Genomic DNA, 27174 nt, shown 5'->3' with positions numbered 1-27174 from the left:
ATCCCAGAGCATGCAACTTCAAGAGGTCGGTAATTTATTTATTGGGGTTTATTAACCTCCTTTAGATTTACCTAAAGCCGTTTACAATACATACAATAATCAGGTATTCTCCCTATCTGTCCTGGCAGGCTCGCAATCTAACTGTAGTACCAGGGCAATGGAGGGATTAAATGACTTACCCAGAGTTATAAGGAGCAGGCTGAGATCCAGCTCAAAACTTCAGGATGCAGCCCTAACTACTAGGCCACTCTTATATATATATATATATATATATATATATATATATATATATCTTTATTAATTTTCAAAGCTTATACAAAGTGCCATGAATTATATATACATTAATAACAAATAAGTACTTAAATTCCATTAATAACAGTGCAGAAAATAAATATCACTCCTATCCAACATTTTAATCAAGAAATGAACCAGAAAAATATCCTCCCTACCCACCCCCCATCCTGGATATGTATAAAAATAAACTAAATTTCAAACAAAGATAACTATGTTGAATTAACAAAGGATGTCAACGGGCCCCAAACCAATTTAAATATTTTGCTATTCCCTAATATATCTGCATTCATCTTTTCGTATTTGAAACCTAAACATAAACTGGCCCACCAAAATGGAAAGGTGAGGCGGTCGCAATTTTTCCAATTATGGGTTATCATTTGCATGGCAATCCCTGTCATAATTAAGAAAAGCTTGCCTTTGTAGCGATCCATAGGAGGCTTGATATGCAGCAATGTTTCACATATAATTGCCTCATACGTCAAAGGGATTGTTGATTCCAGTATGAGGTTAATCTGTCCCCATATTGACTTCCAGATGCTGAGTATCAAAGGACAATAGAACAACAGGTGATCCATTGTTCCTATGTCTAGATGACAGTGCCAGCATCTATTAGATTTAGAACTGTCTAACTTATGTAACCTAACAGGGGTCCAAAAAGATCTATGGAACAGGCCACTCTTGCACAGGTTCTAGAATACTAGTATTAACACCCCTTACTGCCTACAGTTAGGTGTGGCCAACACCAGACTTTAAGCTGGTTGTGCATAAAGTTAGCCATGTAAATTAGAGAATGACACGGTGACAAAATTCATCACTGTTCCCATCCCTGAAGATAACCATGGGAAACCATCCTCATATCATTCTTTAAGGAGAGAGGGAAGAATCAGAGTATGTGTGGGCACTACAACTGATCCTCAGGCCTTGCATTAAAGAATGCTGATGTAGAAGGACACTAAAGAATGACACGGGATGGTTTCACAGGGTTGGTTATCTGTGGGGACGGGGGACGGTGATGAATTCTGTCACAGTGTCATTCTCTAGTGTAAATGCAGACTTGTCCACAACTGCTGTTCTTGAATTTGCGCTTAGCATGCTTCATTCCGTTGCCTAAGTTTTGGCAAGCTTTTACCTCTATGTTTCCTCCTCCAGGACCTTAACAAGCGTCTCTCCCTGCCGGCAGATATCCGGCTTCCTGAGGGCTATCTGGAGAAGCTGGGGCTCAGCAGTCCTCCCTTTGATGGACCGCTCAGCCGCCGCCTCCGTCGTGTGTCCTTGGTGAGTTTTGACCCCACCCCTTCCTAGAGGCTGTATCTGTACTATGCCAGATTCTATAAACAGTGCTGTAAGTTGGATGGCAGTAGGCAGTGGTAGGCTGTGTGCCACCGCCTAACTTAATTGCTTTTAATTTTAGCAATGTAACCCCTCCTTTTTCCCTCTTGTGTCTTTTGTAGTTGTTTATGAGATTGGTCTACCTATGTATTTATGTTTATTATGTTTACAATTTTGTTGTTTTTAGTTTTTAAAGATATGTAATGTAAACCGCTTTGGAATTGAAAAGCGGTATATCAAAGCCTTAATAAACTTAAAACTCATTTTAATTGGCGCAGAAATTGACTACGCCATCTTAAAACAATTAAAAATGTGTTAAAAAAATAAGTATGCGCCAGTAGGCTCCTACAAAGGAAGGTTAAGTTAGATGTGATTATGATTAATCACATCTAACTTAACCCAAGAAAGGAAGAAGGCATCATAATCACGTCTAACTTAACCCAAGAAAGGCGCAAGTTATTTCTTGCAATGAGAGATGAGAAAAGAAATTGGGTGCTACTTTCATGTTAACCTAACCCTGCAAGTGTATTATTAAATGTATGGGTTTGAAATATATATTTTATGCGCCCGATCAGCTAAGATCCTTTTTGGACCTCAAGGGGTTTATCAGAGATGGAGTGTCCGGTTCAAATAATTAGTAACTGGGGGGTTTGACGTATTAAGCCTTTTCCTAAATAGTTTCCTGTAACTTATCTCTTGGTGTGTGGCGCAGTGGTTGAAGCTACAGCCTCAGCACCCTGGGGTTGTGGGATCAAACCCCGTGCTGCTCCTTGTGATCCTGGGCAAGTCACTTAATCCTCCATAGCCCCAGGTACGTTAGATAGATTGTGAGCCCACCGGGACAGATAGGGAAAATGCATGAGTACCTGATTGTAAAACCGCTTAGAAAACCTTGATAGGCGGTATATAAAATCCTAATAAACTTAAACTTATTCCTCCTTTCCTTCTGTTTGTGGTCTAAGGAAGAGTTACTTCCATAAGATTGTTATTACTTCTTAATTTGTACTTAGATTTATTTTCATGTTGGATTATGGCTCTGTATTTCCTTAAAGAAGTTGTTATACTTGTGAAAAAAGTTATAATTAATAAACATTAAATTAAATAAGGAGGTGTCTAACAGTGCCTAAGGTCAAAGTGGGCATGGTTAGGGGTGGAGATGACCTTAGGCGCCATTAGAAGTTTAAAATACTTCCTTTTTAATGATGCCTACGAGTAACTTATCCATTTCTGCTACTTTGATGCCTTTTTTTCTCATCACCCTTTCTCCTTCCCTCCCCTCCTCGTTTTTCCCTTCATTGTTTTCTTTCCTCTTAATATTATAGTTCTCCCTCCTCACCTTTTGTTTCGCGATACCCACCCAAGATTAGTTAGTTAGTTCTACCGTATGTCCTTTTCTTACTTGGTGTTCGTCGCCCTTATTTTATGGTTTATTTTACTGTACAACGCTTAGAATTTTATGATTAGCGTTTTATCAAATTTTTAATAAACTATGAAACTATTCTCAAAAGAACTTAGGCGTCTGCCGTGTAGGCCAGTAAAACCCTGGGCTACATTACAGGCATTTATGTTTTGCGGTAGGCACCGTTAGTCGTGATTTTTTTTTTTTTTTAACGGTGCCCAGCGCCATTTATGTAAGTGGATTCCGTTTAGGCACCGTTTACAGAATCTGGCCCTATGTGTGTAGCTGCCTGGTGTGTAATTGTGGTGTGCAGGTATATCTGCCGCGTGTGGTGTGTGTGACTACAGAGCTATGAAGCCCTGGTCATAAGAAAGCCCTCACCTCTTCATGTCTTTTTCCCCTGCAGTCTCAGATTGGCTTTGGAAAACTGGAGACCTACGTGAAGCTGAATAAACTGGGAGAGGTACCTGTTCTCTCCCTGCTGCCCTCTGTCTGTGTGTGTGTGTGTGTCTTTCTCTGTCTTTCAGAGTCAAAGCTCCTAATTGGGAAATAATCTTCACATGCCACATGTGTTGCCAAATTAATACGTGCCATTATATCATTCTGTATTACTCCATTAAAGGATAATTGCAGAGATAATTCCCAGTATTATATGATTACGTTTCTGGCCTGGTGGCAGACACCAAATAGTTTGCTGCTGTTTCTCCTGTTTCCTCCAAGATTAAACAGTAGTTTTTCCTGCTCATTCTTTCATTGGAAATATTTTCGGTTTCAGCTTTGGGAAATGTACATCTCTGATATTTTTCTGTTCCACAGACTGCGTTTCTGTTTTGGTTTCTCCTTGCTTGTAATACAAGCAGTCTGGCTTCTTAGGGCCTCCAGTTCAGTTTTTCTCTGCATCTTGTTGTTTCTAAGTACTGACCACTAGAGGTCTAATTCACCCCCCCACACACCCTTTTATCAAGCTGTGCTAGAGATTTTTAGCATGGCCCTGCAAGGAAAGTGCTTCGACACTCATAGGAATTCTTTGAGCATTGGAGCATTTACTGCGCCAGCTTGCACTAAACACCTCTAGTGCAGCTTGATAAAAGGGGCCCTAATTCTCTTCCCCACACAGTGGATACATTTTGTTAGTTCAGCCATTGATTGTGGTGCAATCAAATTATTGGGACTCTCATCTATTAAGCTGAGATTTAAGTTACAATTATCGCAAAATACAGCAGCCAAACTTATTTTTTAAGACTTAGGAATTTAATAGAGCCTCTCCTTTACCAATTAAACTTATATATTGGCCGCCTGTACAGTGTTGGATTATTTTTTAAATTGTTGTGTTTGCTTCTAGAATAATAGCTGGTCTAGCCACCGGTTATACGACCCATTTGCTTTTTTTAGCCCACTTTTAGATGATTTTTTTATGTTCTTCTAATCAGTTGTTATTCAGCTTCCCTGCTATAAAAGGTATTTGGTTGAAAAGACCATTTCATACATCATTTGTTTTATCATGCTCCTTTGAATGGAAAAATCCTCTGGGAGATAGGTGTATGACTGATTGTGTTAAAGATCTTCTTGTTTAATAAGTTTTTGAGGAAGCTTACAAGTTGATGAGTTGTTTTGTCATACATATTTTCATTATTTTTATCTTATTTGGTAGGGGATGGTTATTAATGTTATATCACTTTGTATTTAGTAGCAGCTAAAGCCACTTGCTTCGAACTTTTGGGGTGAGTTAGCAGGCTATAAGAATTAAGATCAGATTAGATTAGATTACCGTATATACTCGAATATAAACTGAGATTTTTGGCCCCAAAATGGGGGGTCCTAGTTTATATTTGGGCCAGTGCCCACCCGCTCTCCCTCCCGGACTTGTTGTAGGCCTCCGCCAGGCCGCCAGGCTCTGCACCCTGTTCCTCCTCCCTGCCCTGTCCATTGTACCTCCTCTCTGCCGATTGTCCTGCATGCCATCGCATATGATGCTGCTCGCGTCAGGAAAATTAGAGCGGTACGGGGGAAGGAAAGGGGTGTGCTTGCGCCTCGGGAGGGGTTGGGAAGGAGCAGAGGACGGAGATGAGGGTGGGGGAGGGGCACCACCACCCAAGGCGCCTCTCACCCTCGCTACATCACTGGGGGGCTGCATGCCTCCAATTTACAGTACATAACTAACTAACAGAATAGTGTAAGTTACACATATAAGTGTCGCATTTAGGCATACCTATTTACATCTATGTAAACCTGGCGTATGCACATGTATTTCCGCTAACTTCCGCGAGTATTCCAAATCTGTGCACACAGCATCAGAGCACCCAAACGGTGGTGCCCAGTTATAGAATTTCCCCCATTGTAGAGAGAATATAATACCTCCATAAATGGCACACTCTTAATCTTCACCGTATCTCTCTCTCACTCAGGGAACCTATGCTACAGTGTATAAGGGGAAGAGCAAGCTCACTGACAACTTGGTGGCCCTGAAGGAGATACGCCTGGAGCACGAGGAAGGCGCCCCCTGCACAGCAATACGGGAAGGTACACACCAATTTGTGCGCTACAGCCTCTCTGGGGACATGCAAAGACAGTGAGACCACAGCCTCTCTGTATATCCCCAGCAAGGAAGGGGATGGGACTGTGGCAAGGCTGTCTTGTAAAATCTAAGTAATGGTGCTTTTCTTTCAGTGTCTCTGCTGAAGGATCTGAAACACGCTAACATTGTTACCCTACACGATATCATTCACACAGAGAAGTGCTTGACTCTAGTGTTTGAGTATCTGGTGAGTACGTTGTACAATGATTGCACGGTTGTAATTTGTGGTTGTCAAACTCTTAATTGACTATAGGGAGGAAGTGATCAGACCTGTAGCACTTATGTCTGCAATTCATATGAATAGACTGGATTTATATAGTTCATTTGATTAAAACTTGAATCCAGAATTGCTTTTATATGTCTGATTTACGCAGGGTGAGAGGGCTGGTAGAGTGGAGAGAATCAGGTGGATCACTGGATTACACTTGAATGAATGGTGGTCATGGAAGATAAGTGTTCTATTTTGTATGTCTCCCCCTGGTTTAGGACAAGGACTTGAAGCAATATATGGAGGACTGCAGAAATGTCATCAGCCTACATAATGTGAAGGTTTGTGTTCCACTGATAGATATCCAGCTCTGCCTCCCCACAGCTAAATCTGAGTCAACGTTCACTTAGCTTTTAAAGGTTCCTAGACAGGCAGCTAGTTGGTGCCTTTTTCATCGAACAGAATTAGCATACAAAGCTAACCCTGTAAACTCTTCTGTGGGATACAGCTGTTAAAAGAATTAAAACTATAGCCAATTTTTGTTGATCATTTTCTTTTTTATTTGTAAAAGTTTGGAATGACCTTCCTTCTATAATTAGAGTTCTTTCTCATCTACCCACTTTTTGTAAAGCATTGAGGACATACTTATTTCAGAAATTTACTAATGATTTTCCTTTTTCAAATAATGAACCATGAAAGATAAAGTTTTGGCCTAAAAGATATAGGGCTTCTTTTACTAAGGTACGTTAGGGCCTTAACACACAGAATAGCGCGCACTAGACCTTAACTACAGCACTGAGCTGGCGTTATTCTAGAAGCATACCGTGTGGTCATTTCATGCGTGCGCTAAAAACGCTAGCGCACCTGAGTAAAAGGAGTCCATAGTTTCTGTTCTAATCTCTTCTATAATTTATTAATATTTTGTTATCTGAGTCGAGCCCTCCTGCTGGGATGAATCGGTATATAAAATTAAAGATTAGATTAGATTCAGTAAACCCTTATTCCTGTTCTGACTTATGTGGATGATCTCCCTCAACTTGCTGCATGGCTAGAGCCTACCCTTGATAAGCCAACAACAAGTCCCAGGGTCAATTAGGACATGTTATCCCAAAAATAAGCCTATTTCTTCCTCCTGCTAGGTGTATCAAAATCATGTTTCAGCCATCCCATGCTTCTGGGTCTGTCTTGCTAGGGAGTTGGGAGTGCACTATGCTGCGACGAGGGCTACGATGTTCTCAATAACTGGAGTGAAAATGTGGAATGCACTAACAGGGAATTTGCGACTCTGTACTAATCATGTACATTTGAAGAAGTTGCTGGAAACACAGTTATTTGTTAATGCATTTATGTAATACTAGTCTTATAGCCCGTTACATTAACGGGTGCTAGAATATATGTGTGTGTGTCTGTCTTTATTTCTTTCTCTCTCTCTCTCCTTATCCGCTTTCTTTCTTTCTGTCTTTCTTTTTCCTTGGCTATCCATCACCACCCCTTGCCTGCTCCCCCTGTCCATTCTCCCTTCCTTTTACCTCCCCTGTGTCCACCACCACCCCTTCACTGCTCTCCTTATGCAGAAGCAGCCCTTCTCCCTTTGTTTTACCTCCCCCCTGTCCAGCAGCACCTCTTTCCTTCTCCCCCTGTCCAACATTAGGCCTCCGTTCCTTTTTCTTCAGCCCCCTCCTTCTTATCCCTATGATACACTTACCTTGCTCTGCCCATGATCAGAGGTTCCCAACAGCCGCCCAGTTGCACCCATTGGAAAAGTTCCCTCTGCCGCATCCCGCACCCCTCCTGACGCGACTCCCGCTGTCTTTCTTTCTGTCTGTCTCTGTCCCTGATCCCCTTTGTCTTTCTGTGTATCTCCCTGCCCCTGTGTCTTTCTTCTTTTCTTTCTATCTCCCTTCCTCCCTCTGTCTGTCTGTCCAAAGCAGCATTCCCTCCCCTTCCATTTCCCTCCCCCCACACCAGTTCCCTGCAGCAGCATTAGCATTTCCTCTACCCCCATTCCCTTCCCGCGGTACAGACTACGAACCTGGCGATTCCAGCATGTGCAGCAGTCTTCACATGCTGCTTCGGGTCCTTCTACTGGCCTGATTTACTCTGGCACGTCACTGATGACATCATCAGGGACACGGCAGAGCAAATCAGGGAAGGGCCCGAAGCAGCGTGTGAAGACTGCTGCACACTCTGCTTGAATCGCCAAGGTAGTCGGATCCGCGGGAAGGGAAGGGAGGGGCAAAGGACTCGGGTCCCGATCCGGGGCGGAAAGTTACTGGGCTCCTCGGTGGGGGCGCTGAGCGGCCGCGATCCCTCTCCTCCGAGACACCCCCCTGCCCGCCCGCTTGCCCGCTGGAGGAACAGAGATCGGCGGCTGGCTACGGTCCCGGCTTGTGGAGGCATCGGCAGCTGGTGACGTAAGCGCGCATGCGCACTTCTACCTAAAGTGCCCTACATCTCACGGAAAACGGACGCACGCAGATGGGAGTGCGCATGCGCGGCCTAGCATTTTATTATATTAGATTTCTTAGCAGTTAGTAATGAAGATATAAAGTAAGATGTTCTTGTCTTCGTAATAATATTTGTCTTAATTATATTATGTTTAATTGGAAACTGCTAGGTAACAGGTGGTATATACATATTTTAAATAAATAAAATAAAATAATAGCTCCCCAAGTCTTAGCTGTATAATATGCTGTTGTCCATCGTTTCTGAGTGTGTTAGGTACTATATGTGTCATCATCTCATTCTTCTGAGTGTGTTTAATGGTTCTATGTCAGCTTGTACTACCAGTAGCAAAGAAGTTTTTAGCTGCAAATACTTGATATTTCTAGGGTTTATAATGGGAGTGAGGCAGATTAAGGGACCTCAGCATTTTTTTTTCATATCTTTCCCAGCTGTTCCTCTTCCAGTTACTGCGAGGGCTAGCATATTGCCACCGAAGGAAGGTTCTACACCGTGATCTCAAACCTCAGAACCTGCTCATCAATGAAAAGGGGGAGCTGAAGTTAGCAGATTTTGGTAGGTTTGGGGTGTCTCAGATTTTCCGGTCCTTTCCTCTCTCAGCCCTACTCTATATCTTTGAAAGCAGGATGCTGCATGAATATTCCTTTTTAAACTTCTTACGAAATCCACGTTCGCCATATATTGAGCTTTAGGTATACCAAACCAATTCCTGTGACTAAAAATATTTCCTATTGGAATAACCAGTGGCGAAAAGAATAGAGCTAAAACAAAGGGAACTAAATACACAGCAATAGCAAGATTGATTCCTTTTCATCCTTCCAGACCAATCCAGACATGTGGATTTACACTTTCCTACCAGCAGATGGAGACTGAGAGTCAATGCTTTCATAACAACATTCTTTAGAGCACAGATGTCAAAGTCGGTCCTCAAGGGCCGCAATCCAGTCAGGTTTTCAGGATTTCCCCAATGAATATACATGAGATCTATTAGCATACAATGAAAGCAGTGCATGCAAATAGATCTCATGCATATTCATTGGCAAAATCCTGAAAACACAACTGGATTGCGGCCCACGAGGACTGACTTTGACACCCCTGCTTTAGAGGGAACAGTGCAGCCCACAACCAGCCAGTATTTCTCAATCTCCAGCAGGTGGTAGGCTACTGCTATTACTTATCATTTCTACAGTGCTACTAGACATACAGTCTGTGTATGGTCTGTGGCAATGAAGTATCTATGAGTAGCCAGGGTTGGTTTGCTACCCTTAAAGTGGACTATTAAAAAAAGATGACCAAGTTTCCTAGTTTATTTAACACTTGATATACCACAATAGAAGAACATCTATGCAGTTTAAACTAAACTAAAACTTGAATTTATAGATCGTGTCATCTTTATAACAATAAAGTTCGACTTGGTTTACAGCAAGTAAGAATGAAAAGGAGAGACAGTGGATAAAGACTTTACAATAATTAGGATTAGATGGGCGGATCTACAGAGCCTGTGAGTGCAAAAACCAGTGGGGCCAGGTCCATCTGCTCCCCTTCCATCCAGTACAAATCTGGAGCATTTGTTGCAGCACCTTCTGACCTCCTCCCCGACTCTTGGGAAGGAGCCAGAAGCATGAGATTAAGCATCCCACAGGCAATAAAGTTTTCATTAACAAATAAGCAAAAAAGAGGTGAGAGAGAGCAATCAAGGACACTTGCCACCAAAGAGAAAGAGTCAACTCAGGTTGATATGCTGGACCATGGAGGTGTTGAGAGGACACATGGGCAGGTTTATAGTTCCAGCAAAGTACAGTACCAGCTGTAGTCGCCTGAGTGGATCTACCCACATTGGAAGTGCAGAAGGAACAACTTTAATGAAGAATGTATTTGGAGTGGATGAAGCTGTGATTATTTGGGGACTGGCTACCATTTTGTCTGGCACAGCTGTGTAGCAGAGTTCAGGGGATGAGCCCCCAGTGTTAAACCCTGTGAAGATCTGGCGAGAGAGAGCCTCCTCAATTTTTCCTGCACAAGGGCAGGTCCTTACTTGGGGTTGGGCTTCTCCCTGAAATTTATTTTGTTGATGCATCCAGGTCTTCTGTGTTAATAAGGACTTGGAAACAGGGGATCTTTTGAGGGACAACTCTTCAGATTGGCTGCCCAGAGACAGCCCTTCTCTGCAAAAGGCTTAGGGTAGCCCTGGAAGAGGATGTGATGACACAGGATTCTTGGATTCAATGGGTTCCTTAGCATGGCTGGAGGAACCAGAAAGAGACCCTTCGGGTCCAACAAATTAGCACCTGGAGGAGAGGATTTATCTGCATTTTACATAACATAACATAAAAATCGGTTTCTTATCCCGCATAACCATTAAGTTCTATATGGTTTACAAAAAAGTTAAATAGTCATACAGTTGAATAAAATATTTCAGTTCCCTAAAATCCTGGAAAACAAGTAGGTGGCATCCTTGATATCTCTGGTAGAGAATGACACAGGGACAAAGTTTGTCCGCGTCCCTACAAGCTCTGTCCCCATGGGCACTGTCCCCATCCCTGTCCCGTCCCAACAGGCTCCATCTCTGTCCCCACCCAATCTCCACGGATTCTGTCTTCACTTGCACAAACCTCAAACACTTATGATTTTATATTTAAATCTTTTTATTAAAGGATAAAAAGGGACAATATTATTTACAAATGGAGCCTTCCATTTCGATCTAGTTTTGGTACAACCTTCCCAAAGATTCAGTTGCCTATGTTTTTATATCATCTAGGAAAGTCATTGGATTGTCTTTCAGACATGGGTGTAGAAGAGAACCTAAACTGTGTAGTGGTAAACAGGAAAGTAAGTGTCTGTTGTGTGTGTATATTTACACATTTGTTTTGCAGCATGTTAGACAAGCAAGCAGTAACTTCCTGCTAGAATTGTATTTCCCTGTTTTCATAGGTCAATTGTTATATGTGAACAATTTTTTCCTGTCACTGGGAAACACTGCTCTAAGGTTCAGGCTTCAACCCAAAATGTATGCACTGACCCTATTGGTTAACCCACAGCTCCCTAACTATATGGGTATTCTTTGCACCCATCCCTGCAATGCAGAATTCTCCATCTTGGGCTTAGGAGGAAATAATCCACAGCTTCTCTCTGTCCCTTTCCACCTCTAAGCAAGCATCCTCCTTTTATCCTGAAGCCCAATGTTCATTTTACCTAAAGCCAACATCCTTCACTCACAATTAACTAAATCCATCTCTTCAGTCATTCAATATCCATCCCTTCAATCTGACACCTGTCGTCTGAATGATCAGCATCCAGTTTCAATGACTCATCCTGTCTGGGCAAAGCTCTTGCTTAAACTACCATGTGCAGTAATTTACTTGTTTACTTATTTGTAATAAATAGTTGGAAAGTCAGGAAAAGCCCTGTGTCTTTTGGACATTGGACTGGATTAGCTGTTTGTAATACATGGAACACATTATGAGAACAGTATTCTCCTGCTTTCTCCTACCAGCCATCCACAGTGTCTACTCTTCCCCCCTTCCCAGAGCACTTTGAAGCCTGTTCCTAAAATCCTGGCAGCCTCTGAGTAGCGGAGGCTTCAACCCGAAGAGAAAGGGGGCTGCTGTATGTATGGAAGGGCATTTCTGGTTCCTGGTGTTTTCATGAATAGAACCAGCCATGACAGTTCAGACTTAAGGGCACAGGAGATAGGATTTGGACCACAAGGAGAAGGAAAAAGCCCCCTCCCCCCCCATTTTTCTCTACTCTCCTCCTCTTCTTTACTGCAGTGATCCTCCATCCCTAGTCCCATTAGTTCTCAACTCCCAGTCATCCTTTGCCCGCCAGCACTTCATGAAGATAAAGAGGAGAGAGTGTGTTGTGTTTGCACATATGCGTGAGGTTTCATAACAATTTACACTTGGCCCTGGCCTCACCCAATCCTTTGCACAGTTCACACCTGTCCTTGGCTTTCTCACTCTTCTGGCTCCACTCTTCCATTTCCTTGTTGTGTACAAGTTAAGCCCTGGTGACAAGAGATGATGGCAACTGTGATCCTGTTGAGCTAACTGTGGCATTGTAGATGACAGAGGTGATGCAAATAATAGTTTTGCGTGGAAATAGCATTGAGGGTGAACTATTTTTGAGGGGTATAAATGATAAGATCTGTGATATAATGAGCAGCATGTATAGGGGTGTACATCGTAATAATAATCATGACAATGCCGTAGATTATACTGATGCTGTTGAAATGCTAGTCCTCCAGGCTGCTTGACCTATAACATCTGTGATATTGACATGAATAGTTTGAATGGTAACAAGGCCAATAATGATGAATAAGAGCCATAGTTATGATACTGTTAGGTGATTATAGTTGTGCTTCCATAATATTGTTGATGAATACTTTGCAATGGTAATGATGAAGAGGATGCTTGTGATAATTGATCATTTCCATAATAAAATGACTGGCAGTGGAATAACCTGCGGCTTTTTTGCCTTCTCAGGACTTGCCCGGGCCAAATCAATCCCCACCAAGACCTACTCTAATGAAGTGGTGACTCTCTGGTACCGTCCTCCAGACATACTTCTGGGGTCCATCGAGTATTCAACGCAAATAGACATGTGGTAAGTTTAAGATTTGAAAAATCACTACAGAAATTACTGTGTTTGTATAGTCAAATTTTTATGTATGTTTTTTTACGTGAACCGCAGTATATAAACGTTTTAAATAAATAAAATTGAAACTCGTGGAACTCAAATTTTGACCACTAAACCAACTAAATTCCACATAAAAAATAATGAGGCATGAAAATATAAACTTCTTAATTCAAATGACTTTTGTTTGACAAAAAAATATAACTTAAATTAAATTGAACAGGGGAGAAAGCCTCAAGGCACTGCTTGGGACTTATCAGTGCCTTCTCACCGGCATTAAAAACTTCCGTTACAATTGAAGTGCTAAACTCTAATGTAACTCAGCATCGAGCATTGGAGTTTAACAAATGCAGAAAATCGAAGATTGAAGCACAAGCTGAAGTTAAGTTGTCAGCTTATTTAATCATTTATTGAATTGATTTGAATGAAGTTTTTGTAATGATTTGAATTGAACTGAGTTACATTAGAGTTTAGCCCTTCAATTGTAACTGGAGGGAGGGTTATGCCGATGAGGAGGCACTGATAAGGTTTGTGAGGACATTAAGTCCCGAGCTGTACACTGAGGCTTTTTCCCCTGTTCAATTTCATTTGATTTATATTTTTATGTCAAACAGAAAGTCATTTGAATTAAGAAGTTCGTATTTTCATGCCTCATTATTTTTTATGTGGAATTTAGTTGGTTTATTTCTCATGAAAAGGAGAGAGAGACTGATGTAAGAGAAAATTATATGTCAGGTAACATGTCCATTGTCCCTGCAGGGGTGTTGGCTGCATATTTTATGAGATGATAACAGGAAGACCCCTCTTTCCAGGCTCAACAGTTGAGGAGCAACTACATTTCATATTTCGAACACTTGGTGAGAAAACATAAAATAAGCATGAGATCAGCCTTTACCTTCCAAATGTCTTGTAATAGAATGAAAAAGGTGAAAACCCCAAAACTGCTGAAGAATAGACTAATCTGAGTTCAATACAAAATTCTTCATAAATTGCACAAAATTCCCCAAACAAAGGGACAATTATTAACATTAAGTAAATTAATTTAATTTTGTGCAAGGTCCTCAGTTAGCACAACTCAATTTATCGGGGACAAACCCTGCAGAAATGAGTTGTAAGCTGTGCAAACCCACAAGGGTTATTTAAACGTGTTACATCCCCTGACCTTTGTGCAAACGTGTTTTAAACTTAAAGTGCAAAAATACACACAGTGAGAAAGTGCTGTGATCTCTCCAACATACTGGTAGAGCAATAAAAATTGCTACATTACATTCTTAATTTGGGGTACAACTTCCCACAATGTTTTCCCCTCTACGTACACTTTTTTCAGAAATTGAAAACAAGCTTTGAGATAAAAAAATCTGAGTACTTATCTCGCAGTATGACATCAAGTAGTAATAGATGAACAATCCATCGTTCATGCAAAGATGATAATGCTTGTAATAGAATGAAACACAACAGAATTACTGGCAGGGATGGAGTTCTAGAAAATGATGGAAGAGCACTGACTCTGGAAGAATCTGTAAAGAACAGTGGAGAAGAACTGGCTGTGGCATGAGTTGTAGATAATAGCGAAAGGCTTTTTTTTGCTTGATAAAATTGGTATTAAATGAGTTAAATATCTAGGTACTGCTCTATTAAAAATTTAAAAATGAAACATGATTTAAACACAATCCACGCATGAACCGGCAACCAGTGAAGTCTTAGAAACAATGAAGTGGCTCAACTGTATCTTATTATTTTTTTTTTAAATCCATCTTACAACTATGTTCTGAAGAAGCTGAGTTTGCTTTAGTAGCTTAAGTGTGACCAGGGAGCTGCTAAATCTGATCAGTGGAACAGGAGAGAAATTTTCAGGGTGAGCATCCCTCTGAAAGGAAAGGATCCTCAGTTTGTAGTTACAAATTAATTAAATACAAAGGCTGTAATATAATGATTCAGTGTCTGATTTATTTATAAAAGATGGTAAGTAAAATACAGTGTTATGTCTGAGAGTATAGTTGTCATTCTCTTCTGTCTCTATACCCCAGAGTTTAATTTTCAGGCTATTACATTTATATCTCCTTTTACATCACATCTACTTTTTAAAATCTTTGATAACAGAATAGCATGACAAATCATATGATATTAGCTAAGAGCTGACTGTTGGAAAACAGCAACACTTCCTCTTTAAATTGCTTTTATGTAATTATCTATCTTATCCCTTATTTCATCTTACCCTATTGCTATATTTTAGTACTTCCATAACTATTACTATGGGCTCCTTTTACTAAGGTGCGCTAGCGGTTTCAGCGCACGCTGAAGATTAGTGCGCGCTAATCCCGCGCTACACAAAAATACTAACGCAAGCTCTATGGAGGCGTTAGCATGTAGCGCACGCTAGAACCGCTAGCGCACCTTCGTAAAAGGAGTCCTATATCTTTTACTATATCTTAGTACAATACTATATCTTAATACTTCCATTACATTACAAGCTTGTACATTATCATATCTCTGTGTTAGAAAGTTAATGTACACACATATATAATTATTACCCTAGTTCATTAACAAGCAATGTTTCTTTAATCAGCACTTTGTAAGATCTCTCTGAAGTACTATATAATGAGTTTACTTCCTATCTTACCACCCCTTTTACAAAACCGCACAAGAGGTTTTTATTGCCAGCTGGCACACTGAATGCTATGCACTGGTCCGATGGTCATAGAGTTCCTATGAGCGTTGGAGCAGTCAGGGCATTCAGCATGCTGGCCAGCGCTAAAAACCTCTTGCACAGTTTTGTAAAAAGGGGTTATCTTTTAATTATCATCCATTAGAAATATATTTTTAATTATATCTAAATCTTGTTTCCAACTTTAATTTGATTCTCCCTGCATATAACTGTATAATGTAATTAAGATATTTAACAGTAGAAGGCAAAATTGAGCTTCACAATGTCTTAATTCTCTCTGCCCTTATGAACTTACATGAAGTAATCTGTTATTTTTCACCAACTTCCTTATCAGTTGGAAAACATCTGGGCTTTACTTCCTTTCTAGCTAAAGACCCTCATATTTTATGAAATTCCTCCTGTTGACAACTTCTTCCAGATCCTTAAAATCTGTTTTTCTCAAAACTATAACTGTAGCTACTGGTCATAAGTTTCATGTACACAATAATCACATGATTTCTTATAAAATGTTCTTGTATCAGTGTCACTATAAAAGTTTTACATTTTATTCAGTTCAGTTACCTATCACAGTCCAGTTAACAACCTTTGACATCATAAATAGGCCTAAGTATGGAATAAAGGTGGATTCAATTTATCACCTTATTGACGGTCAGTCTAAAAAAGGTATGCAGGCAGATTGACAGGCTTAAAAACAACAAATCCCCTGGACCGGATGGCATCCATCTAAGGGTAATCAAGGAACTGAAAGGAGTTATAGCTGAACTGCTTCAACTAATAACCAATCTGTCGATCAAATTGGGAAGGATTCCGGAAGACTGTAAAGTGGCGAATGTTACACCGATCTTAGAGAAAGGTTCGAGGGGAGATCCGGGAAACTACAGGCCAGTGAGTATGACCTCAGTACTGGGAAAGATGGTAGAGGAGCTGATAAAGGACCGCATCGTTGACCACCTTGACGGACACAATCTGATGAGGACCATCCAGCATGGCTTCAGCAAAGGAAAATCTTGCTTGACAAACTTGCTGCACTTCTTCGAGGGAGTAAACAGGCAGATAGACAAAGGTGACCTGATCAACATTGTATATCTGGATTTTCAGAAGGCGTTTGACAAGGTCCCACATGAACGACTACTTCGAAAAATTGCGAGCCATGGAATTGGGGGTGAAATACTCATATGGATCAAAAACTGGTTGGCTGATAGAAAATAGAGAGTGGGGGTAAATGGACAATATTCGAACTGGAAAAGCATCATCAGTGGAGTGCTGCAGGGTTCAGTGCTTGGGCCTGTGCTCTTCAACATATTTATAAACGACCTGGAAATTGGAACAACGAGCGAGGTGATTAAATTTGAAGATGATACGAAGTTATTCAGAGTAGTGAAGACGCAGGAGGATTGCGAAGACCTGCAACAGGACATAAACACGCTCGAGAAACGGGCCGCGACATGGCAAATGAAGTTTAACGTGGATAAGTGTAAGGTGATTAATGTCGGTAACAAAAATCTTGTACACGAATACAGGATGTCTGGTGCAGTACTCGGAGAGACCTCCCAGGAAAGAGACATGGGAGTACTGGTTGACAAGTCAATGAAGCCATCTGTGCAATGTGCGGCGGCAGCGGCGAAAAGGGCGAACAGAATGCTTAGAATGATTAAGAAGGGGATCACAAACAGATCGGAGAAGGTTATCATGCCGCTGTACCGGGCCATGGTGCGACCCCCACCCGGAATACTGTGTCCAGCACTGATCACCGTACTTGAAGAAGGCACAGTACTACTCGAAAGGGTCCAGAGAAGAGCGACAAATAGTTAAGGGGCTGGAGGAGGAGTTGTGCAGTGAGAGATTAGAGAAACTGGGCCTCTTCTCCCTTGAAAAGAGGAGACTGAGAGGGGACATGATTGAAACGTTTAAGATAATGAAGGGAATAGACTTAGTAGACAAAGATAGGTTGTTCACCCTCTCCAAGGTAGAGAGAACAAGAGGGCACTCTCTAAAGTTATTCTGTATTCTGTACAAACGTATTCTGTACAAAAGTATTCTGTACAAACGTAAGGAAGTTCTTTTTCACCCAGAGAGTGGTGGAAAACTGCTACGCTCTTCTAGAGGCTGTCGTAGGGGAAAACACCCTCCAGGGATTCAAGACAAAGTTAGACAAGCTCCTGTTAGACCAGAACGTACGCAGGTAAGGCTAGACTAAGTTAGAGCTCAGGTCTTTGACCTAGGGGCCGCTGCAGGAGCGGACTGCTGAGCATGATGGACCACTGGTCTGACCCAGCAGCGGCAATTCTTATGTTCTTATGTTCCACTGCTCCAAATCTCACCTGTAGTCTTATTTAATCCATATAATTTGAAAAGAGATACCTGGTCTATGCTTCCACATGTCATACTTACACCATTTTAGTTCAGTTACACAGTACTGTTATCTGTCTGTAGCCACACTGGTAAAACTAGCAAAACCTCATCAAGTGTTGCCCCATTATAAATGGAATGACAATAATCTAACTGGGTAAGGATCAAGCTCTATACCAGTAGGATAAAAAGATTTTCCAAAACACATTGACAGATTATTCTAAGTTGTCTAAATCTAAAGAAGACTTTATTGTATACATTTTTTACCTGTGGCTGAATGATCAACTGGCTTCCCTGGCAGAGGAGAATGTGAAATGTGGTACTGAGGTCCACTTTTTCACTGATGACATTCAATTGCTTTTTAATTCTTTTATACCTAATGATCAAAGAGAAATTGGCATGATCTGTGACTGAGGCTTAGTTATGGAAGAAATGTTTGAAAAAACTGAATCCAGGATAAAACTAGGAGTTTCTGGATTTTACACTAGCAAAGACAACTAAAATCATTGTTCATATAGTGGGTTCTCCAGTAGTATTTTCAGAGGATCTGACAAGTTTTGGAGTAATATTTGATGTGATATTATCAATATCTTAAGAGATTTCTTGTTTTTGCTAGCATCTTGTTGCATAGGCTCCATGCATTTTTGGATCTAGGGATAAATCACCTTTGCTGGTGCATTCCTAAATCTTATCTAGAACTGACTATTGCCCTTCTTTGTACCTGAATTTAGGGTTTATGATTATTTGAAGACGTTGCAGACATTACAGAATGTGGCTATAATGTTATTAATAAGCTGGAAGAAACTTGCACTCTGTTTTAACAGTTTGTACAGGGTTCCTGTTGAGGCATGGGTGCAATTTAAGGCATCTCATTGGTTCATAAGCTCGTACAGAGGTCTTCTGTATTATTTGGCAGGTGTAATAGTGCTCTGCTTTCCTAGCAGAGCATTATAATCTCAGCTCAATCTGCTGCAGCCACCATCTGTGAATTTGGTTTAATTAGCATGTACCAGAAAAAGACGTTTAGTTATACAGAGCCAAAACTGTGGAATGATTTGCCCCAGGTATTATATGAGGAAACACATGCTATCTTTGTTTTAAAGAACCTTTGAAAGGTTGGCTGTTTGTACATGCATTTAGAGAGTGTGATGTTTTTATTCAAATTAAATAATAATGTATTTAAAATTTTTATGCAAAGATTTCATATTGTAAACACTTTGATGTGTTTTAGATTGTTAGTGGTAGGCTATTACATTAAATGAATATAGCAACATAGCAATGAATGATTTCTGTTAAATTTTTTCTTCCCTTTTCACAATCAGGTACACCAACTGAGGAGACATGGCCTGGAATTATGTCCAACAAAGATTTTAAAAGCTGCAAATATCCTAAATACTACCCAGATCCCATACAGAAACATGCTCCTAGGTCTGTATACTCTAGCACAGGGCGAGTGACCGCTCTAGAGACTAAGACCCCTCTGTATATCCCCAGCCCTGAGGAAGGGAGGACAGCTCAGCCCTTGAAATTAAAGACCTGCTGGATATTCCTAACAAAAAGGAGATAGTGACAGAAAAGAATCTGCTGGTGCTGGAACCTCCCCTTGATTTCCTCTAATCTTTGTTTTATTGACAGGTTGGATCTTGAAGGCTCAGATCTCTTATCTCTATTGCTTCAGGTGAGAGAATGTTTTGCTCCTAGGATGGTCTTTTCTTTCCTCTGGTATTTCAGGAGTTAAAGTGGATAGCATTTCACATTTGTCTGTCATATGCAGTCTTCCTCTGCCGCTGTAACATCCTGTCCTAGATCATCCCAAATAATCAGGTAATCAGATTTGTAGGGACAGTGTCCTTATTCTTTCTCAAGACAATAACAAGCATTTGAATATACTGTAGGCAGATATAAATCTATTTGAAAGAGCCTAAATCTCCCTTTCCTGCTCTAACCTGCCACTCTTAAAGCCAGACCTCTAACCATTTGCTTTCTACAAGACTGCTTCCCTGGAGTGGTAGCTCTAAACCAAGGGTTGGCAATTTCAGTCCTCAGTTGGGTTTCCAGAATTTACATGCTGAATATGCATGAGATACTTTTCTATCCAATGAAGAAAGGCTTGCAGATGCCTCTCATGTGTTTTGAGCCTGAATATCTCGAAAGCCTAACTGGCTTGCAGCACGTGAAACTTGAAGCCAATCCCTCTTTTTGGCTTATTGTGTTTTCCCTCTAGACTGTTTGCTCTGAATAACTACATGAACAGGTTTCATAGCCCCTCAGTCCTTTCTTCCAACTCTGGAGGAGGCCAAGGAAATAATTACCAGACATAAAAGTGTAGTTTAAACATTCAAGGCCTTGGGAGTTTTTGGTGTCCTATTAATTGGTAGGGTACCAACCAAGAATCTCCCCAAATTTCAAGTAACTTGCTATCTTATTGGGCTTATGACATCATCAATTAATTCATTATTAAACATGCGTAGTTGGTACATCTTCCAAATGAATTACAATTGCTTCATTAAAGTCCAATGATAAATTGCATACTCTAGCAATGTTCTATTGGTTAGTTTCAAGTCACATGATTTCTTGATAATCTCATTTCATTAGTAATTTTCCCTTGCAACAATAATAACTTAGTTATCACATGCTAGGGGGTGTTCTATTTTAGTGCATTGCACATCTTGTAACAAAGTATTCATTTAGGGCACGCTGACCTTGTTCACATGCTCTAGGTTAGGCATGTCCAATAGGTAAATCACGATCTACCTGTAGATCGCGGAGGGGTCAGAGGTAGATCGCCAGCCCCACTTGACTCCATCTTTCCAGCAGCTCGCCCTGTCTCTAGGAGAGAGCTCGTGCCAGCAGGTTGTTTGCTGAGGGCTTGCCACCCTTCTGATCCTTTGCTTGTCTTTTTTCCCTGCCTGCGTGAATCTTGCCTGCGGGTGTATTGGGGGCACTTGTTGTTTTTGTGCCAATAGTTTGTGGGTACCCTAGGGGGCTGCCGCCCACGCCCCGTGACAATATGCTATAGTTCCGGCATCATACCTGGTCTCCTGCCTCTCAGAATCACCCATTCCTACCCTCCCCAACACCCCTTAGAAGTCTGTTATATACCAGGCAATATTCATTCGCCCAGGCTTTACCTGAATACACTTACTGTATTAGTTGTGTCGTGTGCTGGCCGTTGGTCGCTTTATAGTTCGCTTTCATTAAACGTTTTCAGGCAGATACAACAAAGTATCAAGATTTTGGCGGGCTTTTCCAGTTTTGTTCTAACTTACCTAAGCCTTGCCTTCGAATTGGTTCAAACCACTGTGACTTTTGCTTGCCTCTGCAATTTTATTTTGCCTAGCCTTTGCGTTGATTCTACACTGTGTGCAGAATTTATTAAATCGCGTGTGGTGGTATTTGAACTTGTTTGGCAGTATTTGATTTTATCTGGTTTGCTGGACAGATGTTTGAGTTTTTTTGATGATTGTTTGGTGGTATTTGATTATTGGTGCCAGTATGATGAATTCTTATTTTTCTTTTAGAACTGCATTTATGGTTTTGGCATCTCCAATCCTTGTATTGCACATCATCCAGAGGTCTTCAGTTCCTGTTGATCTTTAATACTTTGGGACAATGACAGTTTTGGACCAGATTAAGTCAGTTTAAAGCTGAGCAGATTTGGCCTTCTTATATCCAACCACCTCAGTATAACGAAGATGAGTGTTCCAAAGAAGAGCAAAATCTACCACTTTCATGATGAATGGGAAATGGACCACTTCATCAAGGTGAAAGACAAGTGTTGTTGTCTAATTTGTAATGCCCCAGTATCCTTGCCCAAAAAGGGTAATCTGGAACATCATTATAAGGCTCTGCATAGCAATACTTTTGATGCTGATTTTCCACCCAAAAGTTAAATTCGTTAGATGAAGCTCAAAGTACTTAAATCGAAATTGGCTACTCAGCAACAGTTGATGGTGAAGCCAAGGTCACATTCAGTCAATGCAACCATAGAATCCTTCAAGGTTAGCAACCTGATCGCAAAGAAATGCAAACCTTTCACTGAAGGGGAATGTGCAAAAGATTGCTTTCTTAAAGCAGCTGACAATCTTTTTGAAGGATTTAAAAATAAGAAAGAGATCATAGCTGCTATTCAAGATGTACAGTTGTCAAGAAACACCAATGTGTGGCGAATAGAAAAGATGTGTGGAGACACAACTGAACAATTGTTGGAGGATGTTTAAAATTGTGTTGCTTTCTCACTCCAACTGGATGAATCTACAGACATAAGAGACATAGCCTAGTTTCTAGTCTTTATACGGATGGCTTTTGAAGACTTCAGTGTTAAGAACTACTTGGGAATGATTTCTTTAAAAGGGAGAACTACTGGTCAAGAAATATTCAGTTATTTCCATTCCTTTGTGACAAAGTGTAATCTTCTATTGCATAGACTTGTTTCCATCACTACTGATGGAGCAAGAACAATGACAGGTGAGGTTAAGGGTTTCATAGCCCTCTGTAGAAATCATGACGACTTCCCAGATTTCCTTTCTTACCTTCATCATTCACCAGCAAGTTTGGGCAAGCAAGAGACTCAATACAAAGACTGTTATGGACATCACTTTCAAAATTATAAATTCACTTCGTGGAAGATCACTTCAAAGACAGCTTTTCAGTCTTACTCTTGATGAAGGGGCAGCGGAAATCATTTTGCACAAAGATGTAAAGTGGCTAAGTAGGCACAAATTTCTGCAAAGATTTTGTGATTTGCTGAATGAAATAAGAAGTTTTTTGAAGGAGAGGGGAGATGACCAAGCAGAGTTGGAAGATAAGAGTAGTTATGTGATCTGGCATTTCTCGCTGACTTTACAGGCGAACTAAGTGATATGAACCTTGAACTACAAGGAAAAACAAATGCATTGACGAGATGAGTACAGTTTCATCCTACAAGAGCAAATTTGAGTTAATGATGACTGACCTTGCAAACAACACTTTTGACCATTTTCCTAATACGCAGGGCCTTCTGGGACAATATCCAAATTTTGTTTTTCAGAAAAAACAGTTGTGGCGTACTTGTCAAACCCATTCAAAGTAGATGTGGACATTAATTTTTACTGATAGCAGCTGCAGTTTTTTACTCATTGAACAAGTTATCTCTTGAAAATGAAATATTAACCCTTAAAAATGAAATTTTTCTCAAGATCCGTGATGAGCAAGAATTGTTTTGGAAGCTAGTACCTAGAGACAAATTTCCCAACTTGAGAAGATACAGTGAAGCTGTACACTCCTGTTTCAGTTCATCTTATTTGTGTGAATCTGCGTTTTCCCATCTGAAAATGACAAAGAGTACACAATATTTCAACATGACAGATGAACATCTCCAGGATTCCCTGAGACTGGCCCTACACAATATTCAGCTAACTTCAAAAAGCTGGTGGATGAAATGCAGGCCCAGACATCTCACTAATGAGCAAGAGAGAAATATTAAAGATTGTGCAAGATCAGCCTGGATCAATACTCGACCTAAATTTAACACAAATTACTCCATAAAAGTTAAAGAAAGTTGTTAAGACGGTTAAATAAAGATATTACTCAATAAAAGAAAACATATACTTTCCATTTCCCTCGCAGTTCTTACTGGATCTTCGACTCTCTATTTTGTTTTTGCTTAATTTGCTTAACAGCTGATCACATCCAAGTAAATGACAGAAGGTGCATTAAAAAGGGGGGCGGAATCCTCCAACTTTATTGGGTTAAAATTTAATTTGAAACTTAATTTTCATGGTAGTAGATCGCCGGCTCATTTGGCTGGAAAAAGTAGATCACAACTTGTTTGAAGTTAGATCATAGGTACTTCCTCTATTCTAGAGCCAATATCTGTTAAAAAACTTTAACATTTGCCAGTAATGCTAACCAAACAATATTATTTTTACTGTAACTCTGAAGCATTTCTATCCTTCAGCTTCATCTTTTATTATCTTTTATTATTAGTGTCTTTTCAGGTTTCCCAGGCAAGAGGTGTCTCATACATATTGGGTTATGGGCCCCCTTATATCCTTTACCACTTAGATCATCACACATCTGTTCTTCTGATTTCAATTGATCTTTCATCAGCATTCGATACTATTGACCACAATCTTCTCATAGATAGACTTCAATCCATTGGTATTACAGACCAGGTTCTGCTTTGGTTTAAATCTTATTTTGATAATCGTTCTTCTACTGTCTCTTTTAACAATACAACTTCTGAAAGTTTCTCAGCACCTTACGGCATTCCGCAGGGTTCTATTCTTTCCCCTCTTCTATTTAATATTTTTCTTGCGCCTCTCATGACTCTTTGCCAATCTATTGGTTTTTCCGGAATTGCATATGTGGATAATATACAGCTTTTACATCCTCTGGACCCTAATAGTTCTTTTGAAATATCAGCTATTAATGCAAAACTAGAACAGATTCACCAATGGCTCGATACCAATAGATTAGCCTTTAATATTAATAAAACAAATATTATGCTTTTCCCCTGGAAAGATTGTTATAAACTTACCTTTCCAATCACTATTAAAGGCATCTCCCTGAAGTTGATAAATAGAATTAGGATTCTAGGGGTTATCTTTGATGATAAATTAATTTACCATGATCATATTAGTCACGTTGTTAAATCAACTTTTTACAGACTCCGTCAGATTCGTTCAGTGTCTAAATTCTTATGTCCAAAGTCTCTGAACATACTAATTCATTCTTTGGATATTTCAAAAATTGATTACTGTAATGCCCTATTTAAGGGATTAGCTCAAAAGGAAATTAGGCGTCTGCAGATCATCCAGAATGCCTCCATCAAACTTATTATGAAAGCCAAGAAATTTGATCATGTGACCCCTTTACTTAAAAAAGCGCATTGGCTTCCAGTTGCTCATCGTATAATGTACAAATTAAGTCTGCTCACCTTTAAATCTCTGACATTTAAAACCCCAGCTTTTATTTATAAAGTTTTGATTCCTTATAATTCATCTAGATTACTGAGGTCGAATGACCAATACTTATTGGTCATTCCCTCTCTTAAAATTATTAACACACGGTGGCAACCTATCTTTTCCGTTACAGCTCCTCAAACATGGAATGCCCTTCCAATTTATTTAAGAGAGGAAAAGAACTTGGAAAAATTTAAGAGCAAACTCAAAGGTTTTCTTTTTAAAGATGCTTTCAATGACTAAATGAATTGCTTATGACTCTTATTTCATTTATATATCTTTTGATAGTTTTCCCTTTCCCTGTCCTATTGTTTTTAACCTTAACTGTCTTTCTTTATAATCAAATTGTATTTCCTCCCTAGCCTTTCCTCGTGTTTTATTATGTTTGTATAAGTTAGTTTTTTTAATGTTTAGTAGATTTAGTATTTTTGTTAGTTATATTTGTTTCCCCTAACTCTGTAATTTTTATCAATCTGTACATCGCTTAGAATTTGGAATAGGCAATTAATCAAATTTTATAATAAACTTGAAACTTCATGTAGTTCCTTTCTATCCCATCTCCTGTAAACCGTGCCGAGCTCTACGAATGTGGAGATGATGCGGTATACAAACCTAAGATTTAGTTTAGTTTAATTCAATTATTGCTATCAACTCCTCTGGTTGCTTTGCCTCCCTAGCAGAGTTTTGCTATTTAGGGGGCTAGATGCAGAAAACATGGTAATTAAGACTGTGTGAATCGCTGTTTGCTGATTTTTTGGCTGACTCTGCAATAGCAATTGATGTAGCAACAAACCTCCATGTAAATTATTTGCATGGATATTCGTGGTAATCCCCGTCCAATCAGTCGCTCTGGGCAAGTCACTTAATCCTCTGGTGCTGCCTCTGCACCCAGGGGTTGTGAGATCAAATCCCAGTGGTGCTCCTTGTGACCCTGGGCAAGTCACTTAATTCTCAAGTGCCCACCGCTTGGAATGTAAGCTTTGAAATGCCAAAGCCCAAAAAGGCAGTATACAAGTCCCCATTCCTTTCCCTTCCCCTTTCTAAGGGACTTTGCTTTCTATTTAAACTATGCTTTAACTGGCAACACATATTCCCCAAAGCTCTAAACCAGGGGTGCCCACACTTTTTTGGATTGCGAGCTACTTTTAAAATGACCAAGTCAAAATGATCTACCAACAATAAAATTTTCAAAAACACAAAGCACACTGTACGCAGAGAAAATGTTAATTATCATTTGTATTCGGGGGGGTTTTCAGAGGTCAAGGCAGATGACTTTAAAATATGCAATGTCACCTCAATAACAACTATACAAAAATAGACAAATATTCCCCCTGCCCTTTTACTAAACCGCGATAGTGGTTTTATCCACAGGGAGCTACGCTGAATGCCCCTCGCAGCTCCCGACGCTCATAGGCTTCCTGCACTAAACACCACTATCGTGATTTAGTAAAAGGGGGCCATAGTGCAAAATATAGACAGCAGATATCAATTCTCAAAATGGACACATTTTGATCACTAAATTGAAAATAAAATCATTTTTCCTACCTTTTTGTCTGGTGATTTCATGAGTCTCTGGTTGCACTTCCTTCTTCTGTAAATCCAATATTTCTTTCTTTCTGCCCCCTCCCCTTTTCTTTCTGTCTCTCTTTCTTTCTCTCTCCCTCTGCCTGCCTGTCTTTCTTTCTCTCTCCCCCTGCCCCCCAAGCCATCGCGCTGATTTCTCTACTTCCCCGATTCTTTCCCTAACCCCCCCCCCCAAGCCACCACGCGATTTTTCCCTGCTTCCCCGAGCCTGGCCCGGCGCGTACATTCGCTGAGCCCACAAGCCTTCACCTCCAACGTCAATTCTAACATCAGAGAGGAAGTTCTAGGCCAGCCAGGCAGCAATTGGCTGGCTCAGAACTTCCTATCCGACACCAGAATTGACGTCAGAGGTGAAGTCTTGTGGGTCCGGCGCTTGTACGCACCTGGCCTGGCTCGGGGAGGCAGGAAGAAAAAGATTGCAGAGGCAACGCAATCGACTCGCGTTGCCTTTGCGATCTACTGGTCAATCACGATCGACCATATGGGTACCCTTGCTCTAAACTCTTAGAACCACATTACCCACAAATCTTTTGGCTACAGTGACATCAAGAGAAAGGGGTGAGATTTTATATATATATATATATATATATATATATATATACTATCTTGTAATCAAAGCAGTAACCATTAGACTACTCCTCCACATTGCATCCTCTCTTTCTCATTTTCTTCTTTAATTTTGATACTGCTTCCCTGGCAACCTATAAGCACTATATCCCTCAGTCTGCT

At 40.4% G+C, this 27174-nt stretch overlaps 1 protein-coding gene across 6 annotated transcripts in view; it reads left to right on the top strand.

The window, feature by feature from the left end:
- The window catches only part of CDK16 (cyclin dependent kinase 16), a 110784-nt gene that overhangs the window by 61138 nt on the left and 22472 nt on the right, over positions 1 to 27174 (top strand). For all 6 annotated transcript variants that reach the window (XM_033924338.1, XM_033924321.1, XM_033924306.1 and 3 more), the window contains 10 exons: positions 1444 to 1569; positions 3429 to 3485; positions 5428 to 5542; positions 5690 to 5784; positions 6084 to 6146; positions 8700 to 8823; positions 12753 to 12873; positions 13663 to 13760; positions 19240 to 19345; positions 19553 to 19595. In XM_033924338.1, coding sequence (XP_033780229.1) covers positions 1444 to 1569; positions 3429 to 3485; positions 5428 to 5542; positions 5690 to 5784; positions 6084 to 6146; positions 8700 to 8823; positions 12753 to 12873; positions 13663 to 13760; positions 19240 to 19345; positions 19553 to 19595 — 948 coding nt within the window. The remainder of the gene's footprint in view (positions 1 to 1443; positions 1570 to 3428; positions 3486 to 5427; positions 5543 to 5689; positions 5785 to 6083; positions 6147 to 8699; positions 8824 to 12752; positions 12874 to 13662; positions 13761 to 19239; positions 19346 to 19552; positions 19596 to 27174) is intronic.

The sequence above is a fragment of the Geotrypetes seraphini genome, chromosome 1 (genome assembly GCF_902459505.1).
Source record: "Geotrypetes seraphini chromosome 1, aGeoSer1.1, whole genome shotgun sequence".
NCBI classification, from domain to species: Eukaryota; Metazoa; Chordata; class Amphibia; order Gymnophiona; family Dermophiidae; genus Geotrypetes; species Geotrypetes seraphini.
The sequence above is the reverse complement of the archived record's forward strand: the minus strand, read 5'-3'. Positions and strand labels throughout refer to the sequence as shown.